Raw genomic sequence first — 22,098 nt, forward strand, 5'->3', positions numbered from 1 at the left:
TTGGTCTCTCCTTAGGCTAGGTACACATTACAGGTTTTTCAGCCAATTATTGCTCCAAATGGTCATTTATCAGGTGTCTGGCCTGATAATTGTATTAGTTTGTATACATGCACGATAAATGACAGTCGTTCCAAAGTACCGATTGTCGTTTCATTAGATTGCTCTTTCTATTTAAATATGTTGTTCCGTCTGCCTTCGGATCCTGCAGTATGTATGCAATGAGAGAGAGCAGGAACCTGTCACTGTGCCTGTGTTGTTAAGTGTAGAGAGTGATGTAGGTGGATTAATTTGTCCGTTCGTTCTGAGACTGAATAATTTGCTTCAGAATCACAGAAGCTAACGAAACTTATAATGACATTGTGGTAAAGTCAAAAATTTGGTAGGTAAAATCGTTGTAGATAACATACTCGTCGGAAAATTCTGTAGTGTGTACCCTGCCTTACAACTTGCACCAAATCAACACAATGTACGTGTGTGAGAAAAGTTTTAACCTAGGTCCAGACAACAAAAGAAAACCACAAACATTGAAAAAAAGAGACCTTACTTTACATTTTCTCAAATCTGCAGGTTGCACAGAGCATTTATTACATAGAAGATTTAATAGCCAATCATGCATTAATGGCACACATTCAAACATTTAAAAAAAAAGAAAGAAAATCAGGACAAACTAGAATCAAAATCAAATTACTCACCCATACCTACAAAGCCCTCAACAACACTACCCCTGCATACGTCTCAAATCTCATATCAAAATGCTCTCCCTCCTGCCCTCTTCGATCTACCTCTCACCTGCGCCTTGTCTCGTCTCTGGTAACCGCCTCTCACTCCTGCCTACAAGACTTCTCCCGTGCTGCTCCCCACTTATGGAATTGCCTACCACACTCAATCAGACTTTCCCACAACCTTCAAATCTTTAGACGCTCTTTTAAAACCCATCTCTTTTTTTTAGAGGTGACCTTATCCCCGATAACACTATTCACACTTATGCACCCTCACAACTATCCCGATCCCCACTCTAAGCCACATTTGCTCCCAGTGGCGGATCCAGGGGGGATTCACAATCAGAGCGGCCGGGCAGCACACTCTCCCTGCCTGTCTCTGCCGAACGGACCTGCACATAATGTGCAGCCGTAGGCAGCCTTAGCTGTCAAAAAGGGAGCAGGGACTAAAACGCCCCCCCTAAAATAAAATTCTAGAACCACCCCTGCTCGCTCCTTTTGTTTCAACTGTACCCTCTTCCACTTAGAATGTAAACTCTCTAATGAGCAGGGTCCTTCACACACTGTTTTCACGTCTGCGTATATTTTCTCTACCTTGTAGGTCCTTGTTTTATGTGTGTACTGGTTTCCCTACTCTACAACTCTGTGGAGCACTGTGGCGCCTTACAAATCTACAATAATAATAATAATTATAATATAATAAACCAAACCCCACTGTATCAACTCTAATTCCATGACCAACCTAAGCCATGCTCCTATTACCAATGTCACATTCTCATTGCGATGGGTAATACCTGCTAGGCAATGGCTGTATAAAACAGACTAAGTTACATATACAAACATCAGTTATTTCAGGTATATTATATACCTTAGCTTCCAAATATTAATGTCAATGGTGGCTTCATATGCTCTTTAAGAACTTCTGGGGGTAAATGTATTAACCTCCGGATTGTTGAACTCCCGCGAGTTCACCGTCCTCAGCTCTTAAATTTAAAGTGGCGCTGCCTTGTAAAGGGAAACTTCCCTTAACAAGGCAGCGCCGCTTTAAATTTAAGCGCTGAAGACGGCGAACTCGCGGGAGTTCAACAATCCGGAGGTTAATACATTTACCCCCTGGTCTCTACTGCCAAGATTAATATTGAGGAAGCTGCAATGAACAATCACTGTTTCGTTTTTGCTGCAGATCATAAGATGATAGGGTCATGTGCTTTTAATTTTTGTTACTTCCTTCAATAAATTATGATTCTGTCATCTTCTTGAAAACTTTATAACTGAAATGATAACATTTTCTACCTCGAAGTGTACAAAATATTTAATTTAGCACATACAACAGATTGTCACAACACAAATAGAAAACTGCATGCTGGTAAAAGGAAATTTGTTTGTTTTTTTTTATTAATGTGTTTTTGTTTTCTTTAACAATACAATCATTTTCAAAGTAATTTTTTAAGTTTTACACAAATTACGATTTCTTATTTGTTCCACTGTAGTCCTTGATTATCATGGAAAATGGTTTTATGGTCATCAACTCAAATCAATTGTGAATTCGATAGATTTGAGGATAGGTCTGCCATGTTGCCAAACAAAAACATGTGCCTGTTTGCCAGGTGTAAAATAGAAAAACAAAAAACACAAGTGATTTAAATTTATTTTTCATGGTAAAATATTCTGTTGAGTTTAGGCAGATTATTTCACAAAGTTCACTGTGCTTCTTGACTCCAAATACACTTTTGGATTTTAGATGCCCCAATAGTGTGTCAAATATGTCAGATCATCCATAATAGCATCCAATTGGCCCCCGAGGGAATTTCTGAGTGACCCATATATTGTAGAGGTTATTAAATAGTTTTATACGGTCAAGAGATGTATGTTCATTCCAAATATGTGTAACCCATTAGCATCATAGATGTTTGTCCTGTTGAACTGGACTCAAGTTCAATGGTGTCTACCTCTACATCCTGTATACTTGGCGAAATTTGCCCTTACGGCCAGACTGGAAGTGCATGCACACCACGTGTGACCAAAGCTTGGTCCCACACTGCCCCCCTAGAATGACCATGGGTAGGTGCATGCAGTTAGGACAACGGTGAGCGGGAGCATACCTCCCAACCGTCAAGACAAAGGTGCCAACTGGCAGGATGGTCCACTCAAATTGGCCTGTCCTGACGAAAATTGGGACAGATGGAAGGTGGGCTATACTGACTTTTAGTGACTACAGTCTCAGCTTCCACTAACTGGGTGCTACTATCAGGGTGAGTGGTAATGTGCTGTATATACCATGAGCAGTGACAGTTCTACAATGACAGAAATGCTTTATTCAGTTTATCTATTTTTTAGAAATGTGATATGTAAGTAGGTAAAATGTATACTGTATGATAGATTGCAGTTTGTTTCTGGGTTTTCAAGAGGCAGTATCAGGCAGATGTCCTATTTCAGGTAGAGTTGGTTATTCCAGCATGCTATATCACACAGTATAAACATTTTAATTAGGTAAAATATTTTTTTAGTGGCCTTAGCTATAATTCATATGCATTGTCTTCTTCATTAATACCTTTATCTTTCTAATTTCACTTATTCTGTGAAATGAACACTTCTCCAATACTTTGGAAGCTTCTCTGGCAACATAGTACATTAATATGGTTAAAAATGCTGCCCGTCATCAGACACCAATGGTCATTTGATCTCACTTCCAGATTAATATATTATGCACAGGGAAAGTGTTCCCCATAAAATATTAATATAGTAATAACCTTAAAGCCATTGTGTATGTGCTAGGTTCACCACATAAAGGTAAATCCAAAATAAAATTTGGTAAAATCATTGGGTCCCTTGACACAAGTAGAGCAATAGGAAAATGCATGAGAGTTTGGACATTTTATTAACTCCATGCCCTGACAAACTCTGGTTGTTTTCAGGCCAAACGAGAGAAACACACTATATGATAGATGGATCCAATAAGGTGGAATAGATGTGTAAGGTAAAGGCTATAAAAGCAAAGCCTCTGACAGTAGTAATATTAGTATAAAAATACAATGTTTTCAGTTAATATAGGGTATGATCAAAAGTTCCCAAGCAGAAATAATCTGGGAAAACTCCAGTGGATAAATTTTTTAAGCCTAGAGTTTTCCGTCAGGTTTAAAAAGTGGAGATGTGGCCTATAGCAACCAATCAGATTCTAGCTGTCATTTTGTAGACTGTGTTAAATAAATGATAACTAGAATCTAGAATTTTCAAACCCTCCGGAAAACTCTCAGTTTGATACATTTACCCCCCAGGACTGTAAAGCTACAAGTGATCATCCATATTGTCCAATGCATCTCTGTTTAAGAAACATCAAAGATATGCTGATGAACAGAAACTAATCCAATTATAAAAATAAATAGGACATAAACAAAAGAGAAAGTTCTACTTACATCACTAAAAATCTAGAAATTCTGAATTTGCTGAAAAAACAAATATATAAATTTGGAAGTCCTAGATTTAAATTTGTACAGTAAAAATGAAAACATTTACAAAGCATAAAAATATACCAGTGGAATAGCTTAACCAACAACAAAACATTATGTTTCCAAGCCCATGACTCTTGCTTTAGAGCACTCATAGTACCTGTCTCCAATGACATTAGTTTGAGTATATTCCATGGATCCATGGTCACAAAAGCTATTAAAAAAACTGAAAGGGGCAGAAACAAAAGCCAACCTAGAATAACAACTTAACTGATAATGCGAACATACTGCTCACAGAGAGCACGGCCTATGTTCTCTATCCAATTTCTGCTTCCTGAGCTGATAAAACAGAATACAGGCTCCTCTTTCCTCATGTTCTTCTTCTATGACACCTTCTACCCGATCCTCTGCGCCTCTGGGCCTACTTTCCTGTCCAGCTTTCAGGAGCCCATGCTCCTGTACACAGGAATACCTCTTGCGGCCTTTCCTTACCACCTATACGCACTGTCTGTTTAACCTGATTTTGATCTGCAATACTATATTGTCTGTGTGTGTATTCTGTTTATTCATATCGGGTATGTCTTTGTATGGTTTATTTGTGCAGTCGTTTAGTTTTGTTTCTGCGGGTGTACTGTTATTGCTGAAATTGTGTTCTCTGTACACCTATATGTACGGCGCTACAGACCCTGTGTGGCGCCATATAAATAAACGATAATAACATAAGACAGACATGTTCAATGTATCCATGTCTCTCCATAGGGATCAATAGTCTCAGTTTCTGCCTCTCCTTTCAAAATGAAGATGGGATGGATTTAATTGATATCTGTGTGGAATTAGCCTAAAAGCAATATCTAATATCACATTTGACATCATGTATCGTATATAGGGAGGCATAAAGGCATGTATGTCTTCATAATTTAGGGGGGCAATCATATATAAAAATAGTAGCGTATATACAATGGCTAAGAAAGTATAATGCAATATATAATGAGATAGGACAATGTGCATGCCACAAATAACACATTAGAATGTTACTATGATGTATAAAGTGGGGAATATAATGCATATAAATGTTATGGAATATATGTAAAGTTACATTGTGATATAATGTGGTACAAGCTGGTGTACGGTGAGTTACTATATACAAGACAGAGTATGTATATTGCATAGGCAAAATAAACAAGAGACAAAGTTAACAATTTTTGGGGTCTTTTTCTGTAAACCCCCAACTTTTGGAAGAGAATTCCAGCCATCTGCGGAAGGTGAAACAGGGTACAGTGTTGTTTATAGAGGCCGACGGTGGTGCTGCATATATTACCTGTGCAGGGTGGTAATGTATTGTATATAGTACCTGGCAGGGTGATAGAGGTTACAGTAGATGTACAGGGTGGTGCTGTATATAGTACCTGGCAGGGTGATGGAGGTTACAGTAGATGTACAGGATGGTGCTGTATATAGTACCTGGCAGGGTGATGGAGGTTACAGTAGATGTACAGGGTGGTGCTGTATATAGTACCTGGCAGGGTGATGGAGGTTACAGTAGATGTACAGGATGGTGCTGTATATAGTACCTGGCAGGGTGATCGAGGTTACAGTAGATGTACAGGGTGGTGCTGTATATAGCACCTGGCAGGGTGATACAGGGTACAGTAGATGTACAGGGTGGTGCTGTATATAGCACCTGCCAGGGTGATACAGGGTACAGTAGATGTACAGGGTGGTGCTGTATATAGTACCTGGCAGGGTGATACAGGGTACAGTAGATGTACAGGGTGGTGCTGTATATAGTACCTGGCAGGGTGATACAGGTTACAGTAGATGTACAGTGTGGTGCTGTATATATACATTACCTGTACAGGGTGGTAATATATTGTATATAGTACCTGGCAGGGTAATGGAGGTTACAGTAGATGTACAGGGTGGTGCTGTATATAGCACCTGGCAGGGTGATACGGGTTACAGTAGATGTACAGGGTGGTAATGTAATGTATATAGTACCTGGCAGGGTGATAGAGGTTACAGTGGATGTACAGGGTGGTGCTGTATATATACATTACCTGTACAGGGTGGTAATGTACTGTATATAGTACCTAGCAGGGTGATACAGGTTACAGTGGATGTACAGGGTGGTGCTGTATATATACATTACCTGTACAGGGTGGTAATGTATTGTATATAGTACCTGGCAGTGTGATACAGGGTACAGTAGATGTACAGGGTGGTAATGTATTGTATATAGCACCTAGCAGTGTGATACAGGGTACAGTAGATGTACAGGGTGGTAATGTAATGTAATGTATATAGTACCTGGCAGGGTGATACAGGGTGGTAATGTACTGTATATAGTACCTGGCAGGGTGATACAGGGTACAGTAGATGTACAGGGTGGTAATGTATATAGTACCTGGCAGGGTGATACAGGGTGGTAATGTAATGTATATAGTACCTGGCAGGGTGATACTGACCTTTCCACATGCCCCGTCTCCTATAATGACTATTTTGAGCTGCCGGTCCTGGCTCTCCTCCTCGGAGTCAGACATGTCGGACGGTCAATGGGAGACAGCGACTGTATTACGGCTCTGAGATTATGACACCAGATTTACACCAACGCTAAGCAACCAGACGCCATCTTCACCCGCAGCTTGTCACTGGCTGCAGCCCCGGGACCATCCACTCCACACCGCGGGGGAACACAGCGAGACAAGGGACATGGAGACGTATATATCCGCTAGGGTCTGACACACATAGCAGACCACATTGTAGCGTTTTCATATTACTGTTGTTTCTTCTTTATGAGGGCTCCGTTGTAGTTATTCTAACCGCGGTGTGAGGTAGAGTACAACACCCCCCCCCTTACTATGAGGGAAATGGTATTGTCCGGTGACGCCGCTTGGTTACTAAGGTGAAGCAGTCAGGACACAGTGAGAGTCCAGCACCTAACAGACCAAGGAGGGGAGGGACCAGGTGCAGCCAGAGGTTATAGGACATGATTATAGATAACCTGAACCTGGGAGCTGAGGGGAGGTTGTGCGAGAGAGACTTGTGCGAGAGAGACGGGAGATGAGGGGACAGAGATAAACCAAACCTAGAATCTACTGGACAGATGTCATGCACCTGAGCCAGTGGTTCCCAAACTTTTTCGGTTCGCGGCACCCTTAGGGGCATATTCAATTGTCAGCGAAAACGCCGAAAATCCTGCGGTCCGCGCACTATTACGGTAATAGTATGCAGAAAAACCGTTAATACATTAATTATCTTGCTGGATTTCAACTCGCAGCTCCTCCCTGAGCCGCGAGCTGAAATCCAGCTAACTACTACTGTAATAACGGTAATAGTTTTTTACGCGGCGGGATCTCGGAACAATTGAATATGCACCATAGAGTCTCCGTAATTTTTTTTAAGGCACCCCAACAAAATAATTACCGAGCTGTCCCGTTTTGTAAGTAGTTGGATCAAAATAACGTAATAAGTATTTAGGTCAGGAAAGAAATACTTAGCAAGCAGTTTGTAACAATAATACACATAAATTCAAGGGAAACGAATATTTTTATGTATTTTGTTCAATTATATCACTATTAAATAATAATTTATAGCTAATATTAAAAGGAATAAGATCAAACAAAATAAAACAACAGCATGTACAAAAATCATCACACTGTGCCCTTTCACGTTTACATTGACCCTTCATCCTCACACTGTGTGCCCCTTCACCCTCACAATCTGCCTCTTCCTACACACACTCTGTGCCCCTTCATCCTCACACTCTGTGCCCCTTCTTCCTCACTCTTTGCCCCATTAAACTTTTAGCATGTGCTCCTTTATCTATGCATCATGTGCCCCTTTACATAAGCACCATGTGCCCTTTAATATATGGACCTCTTTGACCCTTTATATATGGGCCCCTGTGCACCTTTATATATGGACTTCCGTGCCCCTTTATATATGGACCTCCGTGCCCCTTTATATATGGACCTCCGTGCCCCTTTATATATGGCCCTACATGCCCCTTTATATATGGACCTTCTTTCGTTGTTGCTTCTCGCTGCACTGCTCTTCACTGAAAAATCGGGCGTGATGACGTTACGCCTGACATGCAATGAAACAGAGCAGGGAGGGGTTGTTTTTTTTGGCCGGCGACAAAGCCGGGGGAGGTGTCAGGCAGAGGGGAGCGCTTGGTGCCCCCCCATCTTGCCCACCCCGCGGCACCCCTGTGACCTCACCGCGGTTCCCCATGGAGCCACGGCGCACAGTTTGGGAATCGCTGACCTAAGCACTGAAGGGAATCACACAGCTTCTACCCTACATCTTTGGGGAGTGAGACAGTCCGAACCTAGGAAGTGAGGGGCTGAGACAGTCTCAACCTAGGCCTTGAGGGGTGGAGACAGTGTGAACCTAGGACTTGGGTGGAGACAGTGTGAACCTAGGACTTGAGGAGTGGAGACAGTGTAAACCTAGGACTTGAGGGGTTGAGACGCTCTTGTTATGTTCATTTTGTCTCTACCAATAAATATTGTCTGATGCGATTTCTGTGGTTCCAACGCACAAAAGATATTTAATAGCAAAGCAATAGCATATTAGCAAATAAAAATAAGTGAAAGCTAAATAATCAAAATAATATGCGATAATAACAAAATGAGGTACAACGATACATACACAGTGCACTGGATCCAGTTAACAGTCATTCAGTCCTGAAGCCTGTGGTGAAAGTATACTGAATGATGGTCACAGTGCATGGTTTATATACAGTTTGTGGTATATAAAAAAGCAAGGGTGATGTCATATTATTTTTGTATTGGTTTAGGATTTAGGACTATCCAGTATAATGCAAGTCATAGGTCAGTTCAAATGCTGCTCTCCAAGGGTGGGGGGCAACTCTTCAACTTTTGCCTACGTGTCATCCCTCAGGATCCCGCCGAAATACTGGTTCAAACCAAATATTACCTATGTTGACCTAACTCCTTTTAATAAGCCTGTAGCTCCTTACCCGTATACCTGAAAGTGTCAGTATACATCTCGGTAGTATTGTCTATTAATTTAGCTTGGTCTTCTATGTACCTAAAATTTACGGTTCCCACACTGTCTCCGAGTTCCAGAGTTAGCAGACCTTTTCATTACCCCTGAACTGAGTTTGGCAATAGGCTGTATTGATTGTTCTAACAACTTCTCCTTCCAACTTCATTTAATCAGTATCACTACCGGACCCATTCTCCATCATTAGTCCACCAAGAGTAGAATGTCCTAAATAGAATAAAAATGAGAAAAATCCTGGAAAAAGAAGAGCAGAAGATGATGTTGGGATGATACAACGTCCTTGGCTCAGCTGTCAGTAGCTGCAGTCTTTAGGTCTCCCAGAACAGGTTCACGAGTGACAGATCTGTTGTGTCAGTCTCGGCTTTGTCTTGTTCCTTCTCTGGATTGTTGACTTTCCTGCAGTGAGTTGGACGGACCTAAGTGTCTTTTTCTGTTACTTTCAGAGATATGGTGCTGATCATCAACACTTGGTACGGGCCTTCCCACCAGTCTGTTAAACAACCTGAGTGTAAGAAATTGCAGATCATGACATATTCCCCAGGTTCAACATCGTGACAGTTTGTTTCTGGCATACCAGGTGGCAGCATTTTGAGTTTCTGTTGATGTTGTTGTAGCTGTTTACTCATTTTTATGAGATATTGAACAGTAATTTCATTGTAGCATTTTAGATCATCCTGTGGACCTATGATCAAATGAGGTTGTCTGCCAAAAATTATCTCAAAGGGGGACAGATTAAGAGGAGGTTTCGGAGTGGTTCTGATGCTATGGAGGACTAGTGGCAAAGCTTCTGGCCACGCCAATCCAGTTATAGCCATTTCCTTACTCAGTTTACTCTTAATGGTACAGTTTACCCATTCCACCTCACCACTGGCTTGTGGTCGGTAAGGAGTATGAAGTTTGCTATCAATTCCCATGAGTTTACACATGATCTGAAAGACATCACCAGTAAAATGAGAACCCCTATCGCTTTCTATAATTCTAGGGATACCATATCTGCATACAAATTCCTGGACATTTTTTTAGCAGTAAAAACAGCAGTACTAGTGGCAGCTGGAAATACCTCTACCCAGTTAAAAAATACATCAGTACACACTAATAAATATTTGAGATTTCTGCAAGGTGGTAATTGGATGAAGTCAATTTGTATTACCTGGAAAGGTCCATTTCTAGGAGGGATATGGGATGGCTCCGTTGGTATTGTCTTCCCGACATTTTTCCTCAAACAGGTAGGACAAGACATTGCCTTACTGGCTTGAGAAGAAAAGACTGGTGCACACCATTATGCTCTAGCCAGCTCACACATACCTTCTTTACCTAGATGAGTCAGACTATGTGCAGCCTCATCTAGGCCAGGGAAATATGCTCTGGGAGCCACAGGCCTACCTTGTCCATCTCTCCAGAGTCCAGAGGACTCTTGACCACATCTCTTCGCCTTCCGGGTCGCCTTTTCCTGTAGGGAGCAGAAATCTAGCATTTCAATTAATTTTTGTGTGTTTGTCGTGTAGAAAACCATCATCTTGTCAGTTGACATGTTTACAGATAACACTGCTGCCCACTTGGAAGCTTCGTTTGCCCTGCTATTGCTCACTGATACCGGGTCCTCTTTATATGTGTGGGCTTTGCACTTGATGACGGCTACCGCCTTAGGTAATTGTATTGCTGTCCTTTTATGTGCTGTGAGTATGCTACTGGTGTTTCTGCCGCTGTCATAAAGTTTCTAAGACATCAAAGGGCCCCGAAATCATGCACTACCCCAGAAGCGTACCTAGAGTCAGTGTATATATTAGCTGATTTACCCTCTGCTAACTCACACGCTCTTGCAAGTGCCACAAGTTTGGCCACTTAAGCTGGGTGATGTGGGCCAAGGGGTTCAGCTTCTATAACATCCTCATCATCTACGACCGCATAACCGGTACATAATGAACCCTGTGTCTGTCTGTCTATGACAACTCCCACCCGTGTAAAACGTAAAATCTACCTTTTCTACGTGGGTGTCACATATGTCAGATCTCGCAGTAAAAGTCTGGTTCAGATACTCCATACAATCATGTGTATCAATATACCTGCAAAATTCACTCTGAGCTAGAGTCTCCTCTCCCTCCACCCTTTGTGCATCTCGAGGCACATATGGTAGATATGTAGCTGAATTTAAAGTATTGCACCGTTTGATGGTGATATTTGCAGGTGCCATCAGAGCTAGTTCCCACTTTGTGAACCTAGCTGAAGAGACATGTCTGGTTTGGGCTGAATTTAACAGAGCAGATACTGCATAAAGTGGATAGACAGTTGAATCGTGTCCTAATACTACATCCTCGCTCTTACTTACCAGAAGAGCAGTTGCTGCTAAACTCCTTAAACACGTAGGAGTGACCTTGCCACAGTGTCCAATTGTGCACTGTAGTATGCTACCGGTCTGCTAGTGTCACCATGTTTCTGTGTGAGGACACCTGCTGAACAACCACCAGCTTCCATACAATATAACTCAAAAGGCTTTTCATAATCGGGTATCCTTAAAGCAGGTGCTTTAGTCAGACTCTCTTTAAGGTTGAACAATGCCTGCTCTGACTCCTCTGTGTGTGTAACACACTCAGGTATTGAGGATGAGACTATCTCCTGCAGTGGTAATGCCAGAATAGAAAAAACTAGAATCCATGATCTACAGTATCCTCACATCCCTAAGAAAGTACAGATCTGCTGTTGGTTCTGCAGTAGGGTCATGTGTTGTATGGCCTGAATTCTGTCCGTTGTCAGGTGTCTTAGCCCCTGGGTGAGACAGTGTTCCAAGTATTTGACCCTGGTCTGACATGGCTGTAATTTATCCTTTGCAACCTTGTGTCCTGTTTGTGAGAGATTTAGCAACAACAGTTTAGTATCATGCACAGATGACATAAACGAGTCAGAGCACTGCAACAAATCATCTACATATTGAATTAGAACAGACCCATTGCTTGGTTGAAAAGTTTGTAAACAGTCATGTAAGGCCTGGAAAAGATACTGGGTCTGTCAATGAACCCCTGGGGAACCTTGTCCATGTATATTGCCCTCCACTATAGGAGAATGCAAAGATATATTGACAGGATGAACAGGAGCAGCGAAGAAAGCAGAACAAAGATCAATGACAGTAAAATTACTGGCAGACGGTGGAATCTGCATAAGGATGACTGCTGGATTGGGCACTACAGGGAATTGGCTCTCAACTACTTTATTAATCCCCATTAGGGGACTAATTTGTAGCCCCTCCCCCTATTCTTCTTCACTGGGAAAATTGGACTATTGGCTGTGCTGGATGTACGAATTAAGATCCCTTGTTGCAGCAGCCTTTCAATTACAGGATTCACTCCTAATTCCACCTCCAGTTTTAATGGGTACTGTGGTATTTTTGGAGCTTGCCTGCCACTTTTTAGAACCATTACAGGGGCTAGATTTGCCATCAGTCCAGTTTCCTGTCCATCATTGGTCCATAGGGAACCCGGTAATTGTGATAACATTTCCTCTACCATAGATGGACTTTGTTCTAGAACGGCGAAGTGCAGCATTAGCCTTTGTGGGGTGTCTAATAAATCCTTGTAACGCTCCGGTCCCACAGATAGTCCCTGCCTCGTTACCTGCAGTCCATTCATCTGGAAACTGCCATGTCCCAGCATCAGACATTCTCCAGTTCATTCATTCAGCTATATTCAGATCTGTGCAGGTGCAAGCCTATTGCCCTTCAGGACCTCCTCCCTCTTTTTCATTGGCTAAGCACTTATGGAGCACTATTTAAACCTCCTGGATTCACCTGTCTGATGCCTGTTCTTCAAGCTCACTTCCTGCAGCCTGTGGTTCTGGTTCCTGTTCTCCTCGTGGCTTGCCTGTGTTCCAGTCTGCTCTCAGTTCATGGTCTGTGCTGAACTATCGCTGCTCCAGCACTGCTACTACCATCTCCAGTGTACTTCATCACGACAGCTTCAGTTCTCTCATCGCTACCACTCAGAGCTGCTACTACACCTGTGACTCATCAGCTGTTACCACGGGTTACCTCCGCTACTCCAGCCTGCTCTCAGTCTCTGGCTGTGTTGAACTATCGCTGCTCCAGTACCTCTATTACCATCTCCAGTGTACTTCATCGTGACAGCTTCAGTTCTCTCATCGCTACCACTCAGAGCCGCTACTACATCTGTGACTCATCAGCTGTTACCACGGGTTACCTCCGCTACTCCAGCCTGCTCTCAGTCTCTGGCCGTGTTGAACTATCGCTGCTCCAGTACCTCTATTACCATCTCCAGTGTACTTCATCATGACAGCTTCAGTTCTCTCATCGCTACCACTCAGAGCCGCTACTACATCTGTGACTCATCAGCTTTTACCACGGGTTACCTCCACAACTCCAGTTTGCTCTGAGCCTGCAGCCGTGTTGAACTATCACTGTTCCAGTACCTCTATTACCATCTCCAGTGTGACAGCTCCAGTTCTCTCATTACTACTGTTCAGAGCTGCTATTTCATCTGGGACTCATCAGCTGTTACTACGAGTTACCTCCATCACTCCAGTCAGCCTTCAGCCTCTGGCTGTGTTGAACTATTGCTGCTCCAGTACTTCCATTACTATCTCCAGTGTACTTCATCACGACAGCTTCAGTTCTCTCATCGCTACCACTCAGAGCCGCTACTACATCTGTGACTCATCAGCTGTTACCACGGGTTACCTCCGCTACTCCAGCCTGCCCTCAGTCTCTGGCCATGTTGAACTATCGCTGCTCCAGTACTTCTATTACCATCTCCAGTGTACATCATTGTGACAGCTTCAATTCTCTCATCGCTACCGCTCAGAGCCGCTACTACATCTGTGATTTATCAGCTGTTACCATGGGTTGCCTCCACAACTCCAGTTTGCTCTGAGCCTGCAGCCGTGTTGAACTATCACTGTTCCAGTACCTCTATTACCATCTCCAGTGTACTCTATTGTGACAGCTCCAGTTCTCTCATCACTACTGTTCAGAGCTGCTATTTCATCTGGGACTCATCAGCTGTTACCTCCACTACTCCAGTCAGCCTTCAGCCTCTGGCTGTGTTGAACTATTGCTGCTCCAGTACTTCCATTACCATCTCCAGAGTACTTCATAGTGACAGCCTCTGTCCTCTCGTTGTATACCACAGAGCACCTATTCTCCCAGTGACTCATTGGCTGCTGAACATCAGCCTATATTATTGTTGTGCCTGTATTTATACCACTCATCTGTGGACTCCATCATCTCCATCCCCTTCACCTGGCTCCCCCACATCGTTCTGCGGTACACTCACTCACAGGACCGCGACCTGCAGACTTGGTGCAGCTAAGACCATACCTCCTTGCGGGGGTTCCTGGTGAAAACCACCTGCCTGTTAGACTCTGCGCCCGTGGGTGGGCTTAGCCATGTTCAGCAGAGCCTAGGGATCAATTTCCTGTAAGCCAACCGTGACAGTCCTGTACCTCATGTGCAACCTTCTCTGGTTTATCCAGAAATACACCATCAGGGGTGCAGTAAATAACACATTCCATATTACACAATAAATTCCTGCCCAGTAGGTTAGTAGGAGCCCCTTCAGCCAAGAGAAAGGAATGCTTGGTGTGCAGGGGCCCGATAGTAACCTCTGCAGGCTTAGTGAAATGGTAATGTAGCACTCTGCCCGTTACTCCCATAGCTGGAACAGTTTTGTTAGTAACCTGTAGACTTAAAGGAGAAGTTATCACTGACCTGGCTGCTCCTGAAACCATCAGATAAAGTTGGCAATGTAGTACTGTGGGATAAGACTCTGTACCTGAATGAAGCAATGATACAGCTGAATGATAGTAGGTGCTATAAAAAAAACTTATTTTTAATCCAACCAAGACTCTTGTGAGTATATATCAAAAACTTATTGAGAAGGCGTACAATGCGGGTACGATACTTGGGGTGAAAGAGAAGTCCTTTGGGTTGATAACCCTAGGATTTCTACTTTCTATTTGTTACCCAAGGTACATAAAAATATAAGTAACCCACCAGGTAGACCAATCCTTTCTTTGATAGGGAATCTCACGGAGAAGGCTAGCATATTTATTGATAAATATCTGAGACATCATGTCACGGCACTTCCGTCTTAAGTCCAGAATACTGCAGATGTATTAAGAAAATTGGAAGATATAACGGTCAATGCGGAAAATCTGTTAGTGACCTGTGATGTGGAACCACTCTACACCAGTATACAGTATAATACTGGTGTAGAGGCGGTAAGATACTTTTTGAAGGCAAAACATGACAATGATATGAACAACTTTATCATCGAATTATTGGATTTTGTTCTTAACAATTATTTAGTCTTCAATGATTAATTTTATATGCAAATGAGAGAAACGGCGATGGGCACACTTGTGCCCCTACATATGCCAATTTATACCTGGGCTGGTGGCAGGACCTTTGGGTTTTAAAGGACGAAAATTTCAAATTCACGAAATGTGTGACACTATGGAACCGGTATATGGATTTTCATTCTATGGGATGGACCAGCGGCCTTACTTGAGATCATTTCTCTCCTAAATGATTATACTTTTAACCTTAGGTTGACTTACGAATTTTGTAAGAATTTGGTTAACTTTCTCAATTTGTCTATTTCCATTACACCAGACAAAAAGATAAGAGCAGACCTGTACTATAAAGAGACACAAACTAACAGTCTGCTTCATAGTCAGAGCTTCCATTTCAATTCTACAATTAAAGCCTTACCTAAGGGCGAATTTCTTAGAATTCATAGAACTTGCTCGGATGATCTAACCTTCGAGAAGAGAGCTGGGGATCTTTTGCAGAGACTAGAGGAATGAGGTTATAGCCATGCCCTTATTAAAAATGCATATAAGAAGGCTAAACATAGAAATAGGGATACTCTTCTCTATTCACAGAAAGAAAGGAAAGAGAAGAGAAAGATTTGTAGGCACTTATTGCCAGCAGTGGCACCAAATCCGAAATATAATGCAACGGAACTAGCATATTCTACAGTCAGATACTGAACCCAAAGAAATTTTAGGTAGCCATATCTCAATGAGTTGTTGAAGAACCAGAAATCTAAGAGATATTTTAATCTATAGTCATCTGACTTTGAAATTAAAGAATCCTTAAAAAAAACAAGGATCTTTTAAATGTGGGCACTGCAAATTCTGTGTATACATGAAGATCACCACAATTTTGAAGACAAATATGGCCATAGGAAGAAAATTGTGGATTATATCACCTGTAACACCACTCAAGTTATATATTGTCTTACTTGCTCCTGCAATAAACACTATGTAAAAATAACAACCAGGCCTTTATAAAGAAGAATCCTGGAACATATTGGTAATATTAGAAGAGCCAAGAGGGATAAAGAAAATGTAAAAACTCTAACCTCTGTGGCTAGACATTTTTAAAGACACATGATGCAGACCCTACAGGGGTAAAGGTCTTTGGAATTATGAGAATTAATCTAGGGAATCGTGGTGGTAATCTTATTCAAGAAATGCTGAAAAAGAGAGTAAATATATCTTCCTTTTAAATGCCTTGTTTCCAATTGGCTTAAATGAAGACATTAATTTTTCAGCATTTCTATAAAACTTGTGCTATTTGAAGAGATCCAGCATCTCAAGTCAATCATTTTCCGATTGAGAGAACTCCAATTTTTTGGGATGAAAATTTAGCTTATTTTCATCTTATGGTGAATTTTTTTCACCATGCACATTCATTTCCTCCCCCTCAACACCCCCCCCCCACCCCCCTTGTTCCTTATTTTTGTACGTGGTTACATTTATTTTGGCTGCATTGCATAGTATACTACTACACCTTTTATGAATTTAGGTTTTGTACACATTTATTTTTAGTTATTAAAATATTGTCTTTCTTCACTATTCTCACTTTTCACACTTCACTAGTTTTCAACTTATTTTTGATATATAAATACTAAATATTTTATATGTTTTATTTTAATCTCATGAATTGGTTTAGCACCCATTTGGAAACGGATTTCTCAATGCTGCACAATGCTAAAACTCCCGCTAGAGATGTGTTGGCTGTGAACGTATTCTACCACCCGCGTCCACCACTACAGTCTAGTATAATGCAGGTCATAGGCCAGTTCAAACGATGCTCTCCAAGGGTGGGGGCAACTCTCCAACTGTTGCCTATGTGTCTTCCTTCATTAGCCCACCAAAATACTGGTTCAAACCAGCCTATTAGCATTCCAAACACAATGTCATTTTGAGCATTAATCCTTTATCATTCATAACTAGCATACGCAATGTGCAATCGCTTAGCTGATTGTAGCGGATGTCTGATGGTGAAAAGTGGATTAATATGACACTAAATATGATACATTTCCTATATCCTGAACCTTAGATGTCAATAAAGGGGTTTTAACATTATTATATTAAACTATTAAATCTATTACATTTGAATATAAAAGACTATGTGCTGGAAATTTATTAAGGTGAACTATTTACAAATGTATGTGTGAGTGTAAATGTATTTAGAAGTGTTCGCTAGTGTTATTAAGTAAAAAGCCCTTCCACGCTGTAGCGTGCTATTCACATATTTTCACATAAAGCCAATTAAATCAATGTTTATTAATTTAAAACAACTTCATCCAATTATTTTGACCTCCACAGTCTGAACCTAGGACATGAGCGGTTGAGACAGTCTGAACCTAGGACATGAACGGTTGAGACAGTCTGAACCTAGGACATGAGCGGTTGAGACAGTCTGAACCTAGGACATGAGGGGTTGAGACAGTCTGAACCTAGGATATGAGGGGCTGAGACAGTCTGAACCTAGGACATGAGGGGCTGAGACAGGTTGAACATAGGACATGAAGGGTTGAGACAGTCTGAAGCTAGGACATCAGGGGTGTGGGGCGCCTGATACTAACAGATATGTGCCCCTTCCCTTAGCCAGAGACACGGGGGCTGATATGTGCAGCCCTGTTTTCATTGGGCTCTGCCGCATCTGAACTAGCAAATCAATTTAGTTCACCAACTTAAAATAGCAGATGGGGACTGTGAGCAGGAGGTCCAATCCCTCTTACAAACACTTGACCCACCCCCAGCTTACATCCAGGTCAATTAGAGGAATGGAGAAGGTCTGGGGAAAATGGAGCTACGTATTGGCGCTGGGTTGGGGGAAGGTTAAGATAGTTAAATCTTTTCTGTATGTAGTAGTGCAGCTTTAGGAATCATCTTTAGGAGTGCCACACATCGTTCAAATATTTGAGATATCACTTTGTCCAGGCTTGGCAACACCTGTGATAAAACACTGTACAATTCATTTTTCTAGGCCTATGATATGGGGATATCGCTTAAGTAATAGAATACAAAATGGATGGAAATTAACAGACATGACTTAAGCTGCGTACACACTACGGAAAATTTCTCCCAATGCAATATTTTTAACTTCTGAAAGTCCCGATCAGCAGGGCGATTCATGCGCACACACTTAAAGGATTTACCTGTAATTTTCGTCTGTCATAACGAACGGCTCAAAGTATTGTGAATCCATCCACACTCTACAGCAATATGCAAACATCATTTAAATAAAGGGCTGCACATCAGCGCACACAACACCCACAAGCAAACATCCAGGAACAGGAAATACAATCATCGCCATTCTGTATCGTGTACTTTTGTCAACTCCGTTCACAACTGTACACTTGTTACGGTTTATTGTAATATAAAGAGCTACTCAAATAATCGAAAATCTTGTGTTTTGTTGCTTTTTGCCATGGCAGTGACGCTGCAAACACTGAACCATATGTATAGAAGAAGTAAGAATCGGACTTGTTGGACCAAGGACTGGTTGCTCAGGAGAGACACCATTTCACATATGCCGCTACTAAAGGAGATACGGGAGAAGAATATTTATGACTTCTTCCGACGGATGAATAATGTCACATTCCAGCAACTGTTCCAACTCGTCATCCCACTCATCCAAAAGGAGGACATCCATTTAAGGAGACCATTATCTGCAGAGTAGAGACTGGTTGCTACCCTCAGATTTTTGGCCACTGGAAGGACATCTCCATTGGCTGATCTCAAGTACAGCACAGCTATTTCACTGCAAGCTGTGGGTCTAATCATACCTGAGACCTGTGTGACTTTATTGAGAATATATTTTTGCACATGTGTTAACACTTTATGTTGTGTACACTTGCATATAGGAACACATAAAGATTATTATTGATTCAATCTAAAAAAAATTTACAATTTCTATGTGCTTTATGTTTAGACAACATCATAGATTTAAACATACAGGCCCACAAAGGCAATGCTGTTGGAGGAACTATCGGCTGTATTCTTGAACAGACGATCGTGGGTACATAAACACTTCAGAATTGGCACCACATCGTTCCATCATTTATAGTGATTTTTCTGAAGTTTATAAACTGAAATCAAACAATACAGTGTGTTTTGTATCAAGCGCCATCCCCGCACATCCTTCGTGTGCTGGAGATGGCTGCCTGCCGGGCGCAACAGGGCTGCTTTTCCTTTTGGCCCGGCACATAGTGGGCGCTTGCCTAGCAGGCGCTGCATTCCGTATGCTAAGCAACAGGCCGCTTTTTTGCTTCCTAGGTACGACACTGACTGTCCAAATTCACCCCTGGCCAATCAGGCTTCTCTCTATACTATAAATAGAGGGCTCTGGCACCACTAGGGTGCCAGAGTATTAGGTCAAGCCCTAGGGTCAGCGTTCTCCCTGCCTTCTCCCTTCACCTGTATTCTGATACCTTGCTCCAGTGTATTTTTGCTCCATACCTGGTTTGTCTCCTGATCTTCTGCACCCTTTGCAGCCAAGTCCATACTCCCTTGCAGCGGTGCGTTAAACTCAGCGCCTCCTTGTTCAGTTGCATTAATACCAGCAAGTGACCCATCCGATCCTCTGTTCATGACACTTTGGTATGATAAAACATAATCATTGGAGCATATACTATTGCGATATCAGACCCAATGGTCAATTATCGTGTGATTGGCCCGATACTTTAGTAAAAAACCTGTAGTGTTTTCCCAGCTTAACAGTTAAGTGCTATTTTTTGTTGTGTAAGATGTTTTAGAAAATGCTTATCTAGTAGTTTTGAGTCCTGTAAGATGTTTCTCTTCAAATGCTGCTTTGTTGTCAAAATATTATCTTGTGATTTTACTTATATACTGTATGTATACTGTACAGCAAGGAGAGAGAACAACCATTTACTGGTATTGCATATTGCTGTAAGACAGTAAGTCTCTCTCTCTCTCTCTCTCTCTCTTATGGAACCACCTTGTTAAGAATAAAGCAAGTTGTTGATGATCAAAGGTGTTTGGCATGGACTGTAGAATAGACATAGTAGGGGTGAACCAGTACAGTTCACAGTTGTCTACTGTTTGTTAAATAATTTCAGGGAGATTGTGTAAGTAACACCACGTGTTGTATCTTGCTCCATCCGCACAGTGGTCGTATCATGGCTCTGCCCAAGGTAATTTCTAGGTCTATCCAGGGCCCTCTTAAGACCATCTTGGGCCCCCGGGCACAGCAGTGCACCGGGGTCCCTATATATATATAAAAAAAAAATAAAAAAAAATGATTATATATATATATGGGCCCGTCGGAGGAAGCAAAAAAAAAAAAAAACTGGAAAAAGAAAAGAAGAAAATACTTACCGTGCTGTCAGCTGGCGATCCGGCTCCCTCCATGGTCTCCTCCTCCGTCGCGCTCCGCAATGGATGTCGGGCGGGCGTGATGACATCACGCCCGACATGCACTGCGAGCGCGACGGAGGAGGAGACCAGGGAGGGAGCCGGATCGCCAGCTGACAGCACGGTAAGTATTTTCTTCTTTTCTTTTTCCAGGTTTTTTTTTTTTTTGCTTCCTCCAACGGGACCCCCTGGGCTGCAGGGCCCCCGGGCACCTGCCCAGTGTGCCCTATGGGAAAGACGGCCCTGGGTCTATCTAGGCACTAGATATGCTCAAGTGTCATGTCTCAGGTGCGGCATTCAGGCTATCCGGATCGCAGCACTTGCAGCTCTACACAGACTAGAGGGAGTTCCTATTTTTAAACTGTAATTAGCAATGTGACCACCTTAATTGTATTTTTAATATCATTCCTTGATCATACATCAGTTCCCTTCTGAGTGCCAACATGCCACCACATAGCCTGTGCCCGTTCGATCAGAGAGGAACTGATCTATGATCACTTCCCTGCTGAGCAAGTTTAAATTTGTTGCTCAATAATGTAGGACCATGAGCAAGGCGTTCTGGGGCATCAGTTAGATGCCAGTGTGAGTGGTCAGAACAGCAAACTCATTACAAAGCTCTTGCTACCATGTACAGCGAACCTTCACCACCACCTTCCGTAACCCTCATACCCAGTGTAAAAGAACAAACACTTAGGAGTCTATTTATTAAGATTCACATTTTGTGCCTTTAAAGGAGCAGCTCTTATTTCTCAATCCAATGCACTGCGGTAGTGGCCTTCGGAATTCAGATGCTAATGCCATCTTTAGACCCCGTTAGCTATAGACTACAATCTCCGAAAAATTAAGCTTTTGAATGCTTTAGAAATTACTCTATGGGGACAGTGTTTTTCAGCACTAGCTTGCTTAACGTAGCAGATGATTGCTATCTCTTGTGTCAACTTATTAGTAAATGGCACCGCTACTTATATTTGCCTTAATCATACGGAAATATATGTCAAATAATTGATAAATGAACCCATTAGTCCAACGCTTGATCTATTAAAGAGGCCCTTCTACACCTATTTTAGCCACACCTTCTGTCTTATAATACAGGTTCAGGAGTTGTAGGAGTATATCACAACCAACACAACAAATACAAGCCTTACCTGCAACTACACCTACCTTATCCAACAGCAACTACCACTTACTAAAAATCAAGATGTTTTTAATGTGTACTTATTATT

At 42.0% G+C, this 22,098-nt stretch overlaps 1 protein-coding gene across 2 annotated transcripts in view; it reads right to left on the bottom strand.

Annotated features, from left to right (window-relative positions):
- RAB28 (RAB28, member RAS oncogene family) overlaps positions 1-6,832 on the bottom strand; it is an 83,436-nt gene extending 76,604 nt beyond the window's left edge. Inside the window, exon 1 of one of the 2 annotated variants that reach the window (XM_075194669.1) lies at positions 6,631-6,832. In XM_075194669.1, the coding sequence (XP_075050770.1) occupies positions 6,631-6,705 (75 nt within the window). In that variant the 5' untranslated portion in view covers positions 6,706-6,832. The remainder of the gene's footprint in view (positions 1-6,630) is intronic. The other variant, XM_075194668.1, reaches the window with a different exon arrangement.
- Positions 6,833-22,098: the final 15,266 nt, after the last annotated feature.

The sequence above is a fragment of the Mixophyes fleayi genome, chromosome 1 (genome assembly GCF_038048845.1).
Source record: "Mixophyes fleayi isolate aMixFle1 chromosome 1, aMixFle1.hap1, whole genome shotgun sequence".
In the NCBI taxonomy this organism is placed as follows: domain Eukaryota; kingdom Metazoa; phylum Chordata; class Amphibia; order Anura; family Limnodynastidae; genus Mixophyes; species Mixophyes fleayi.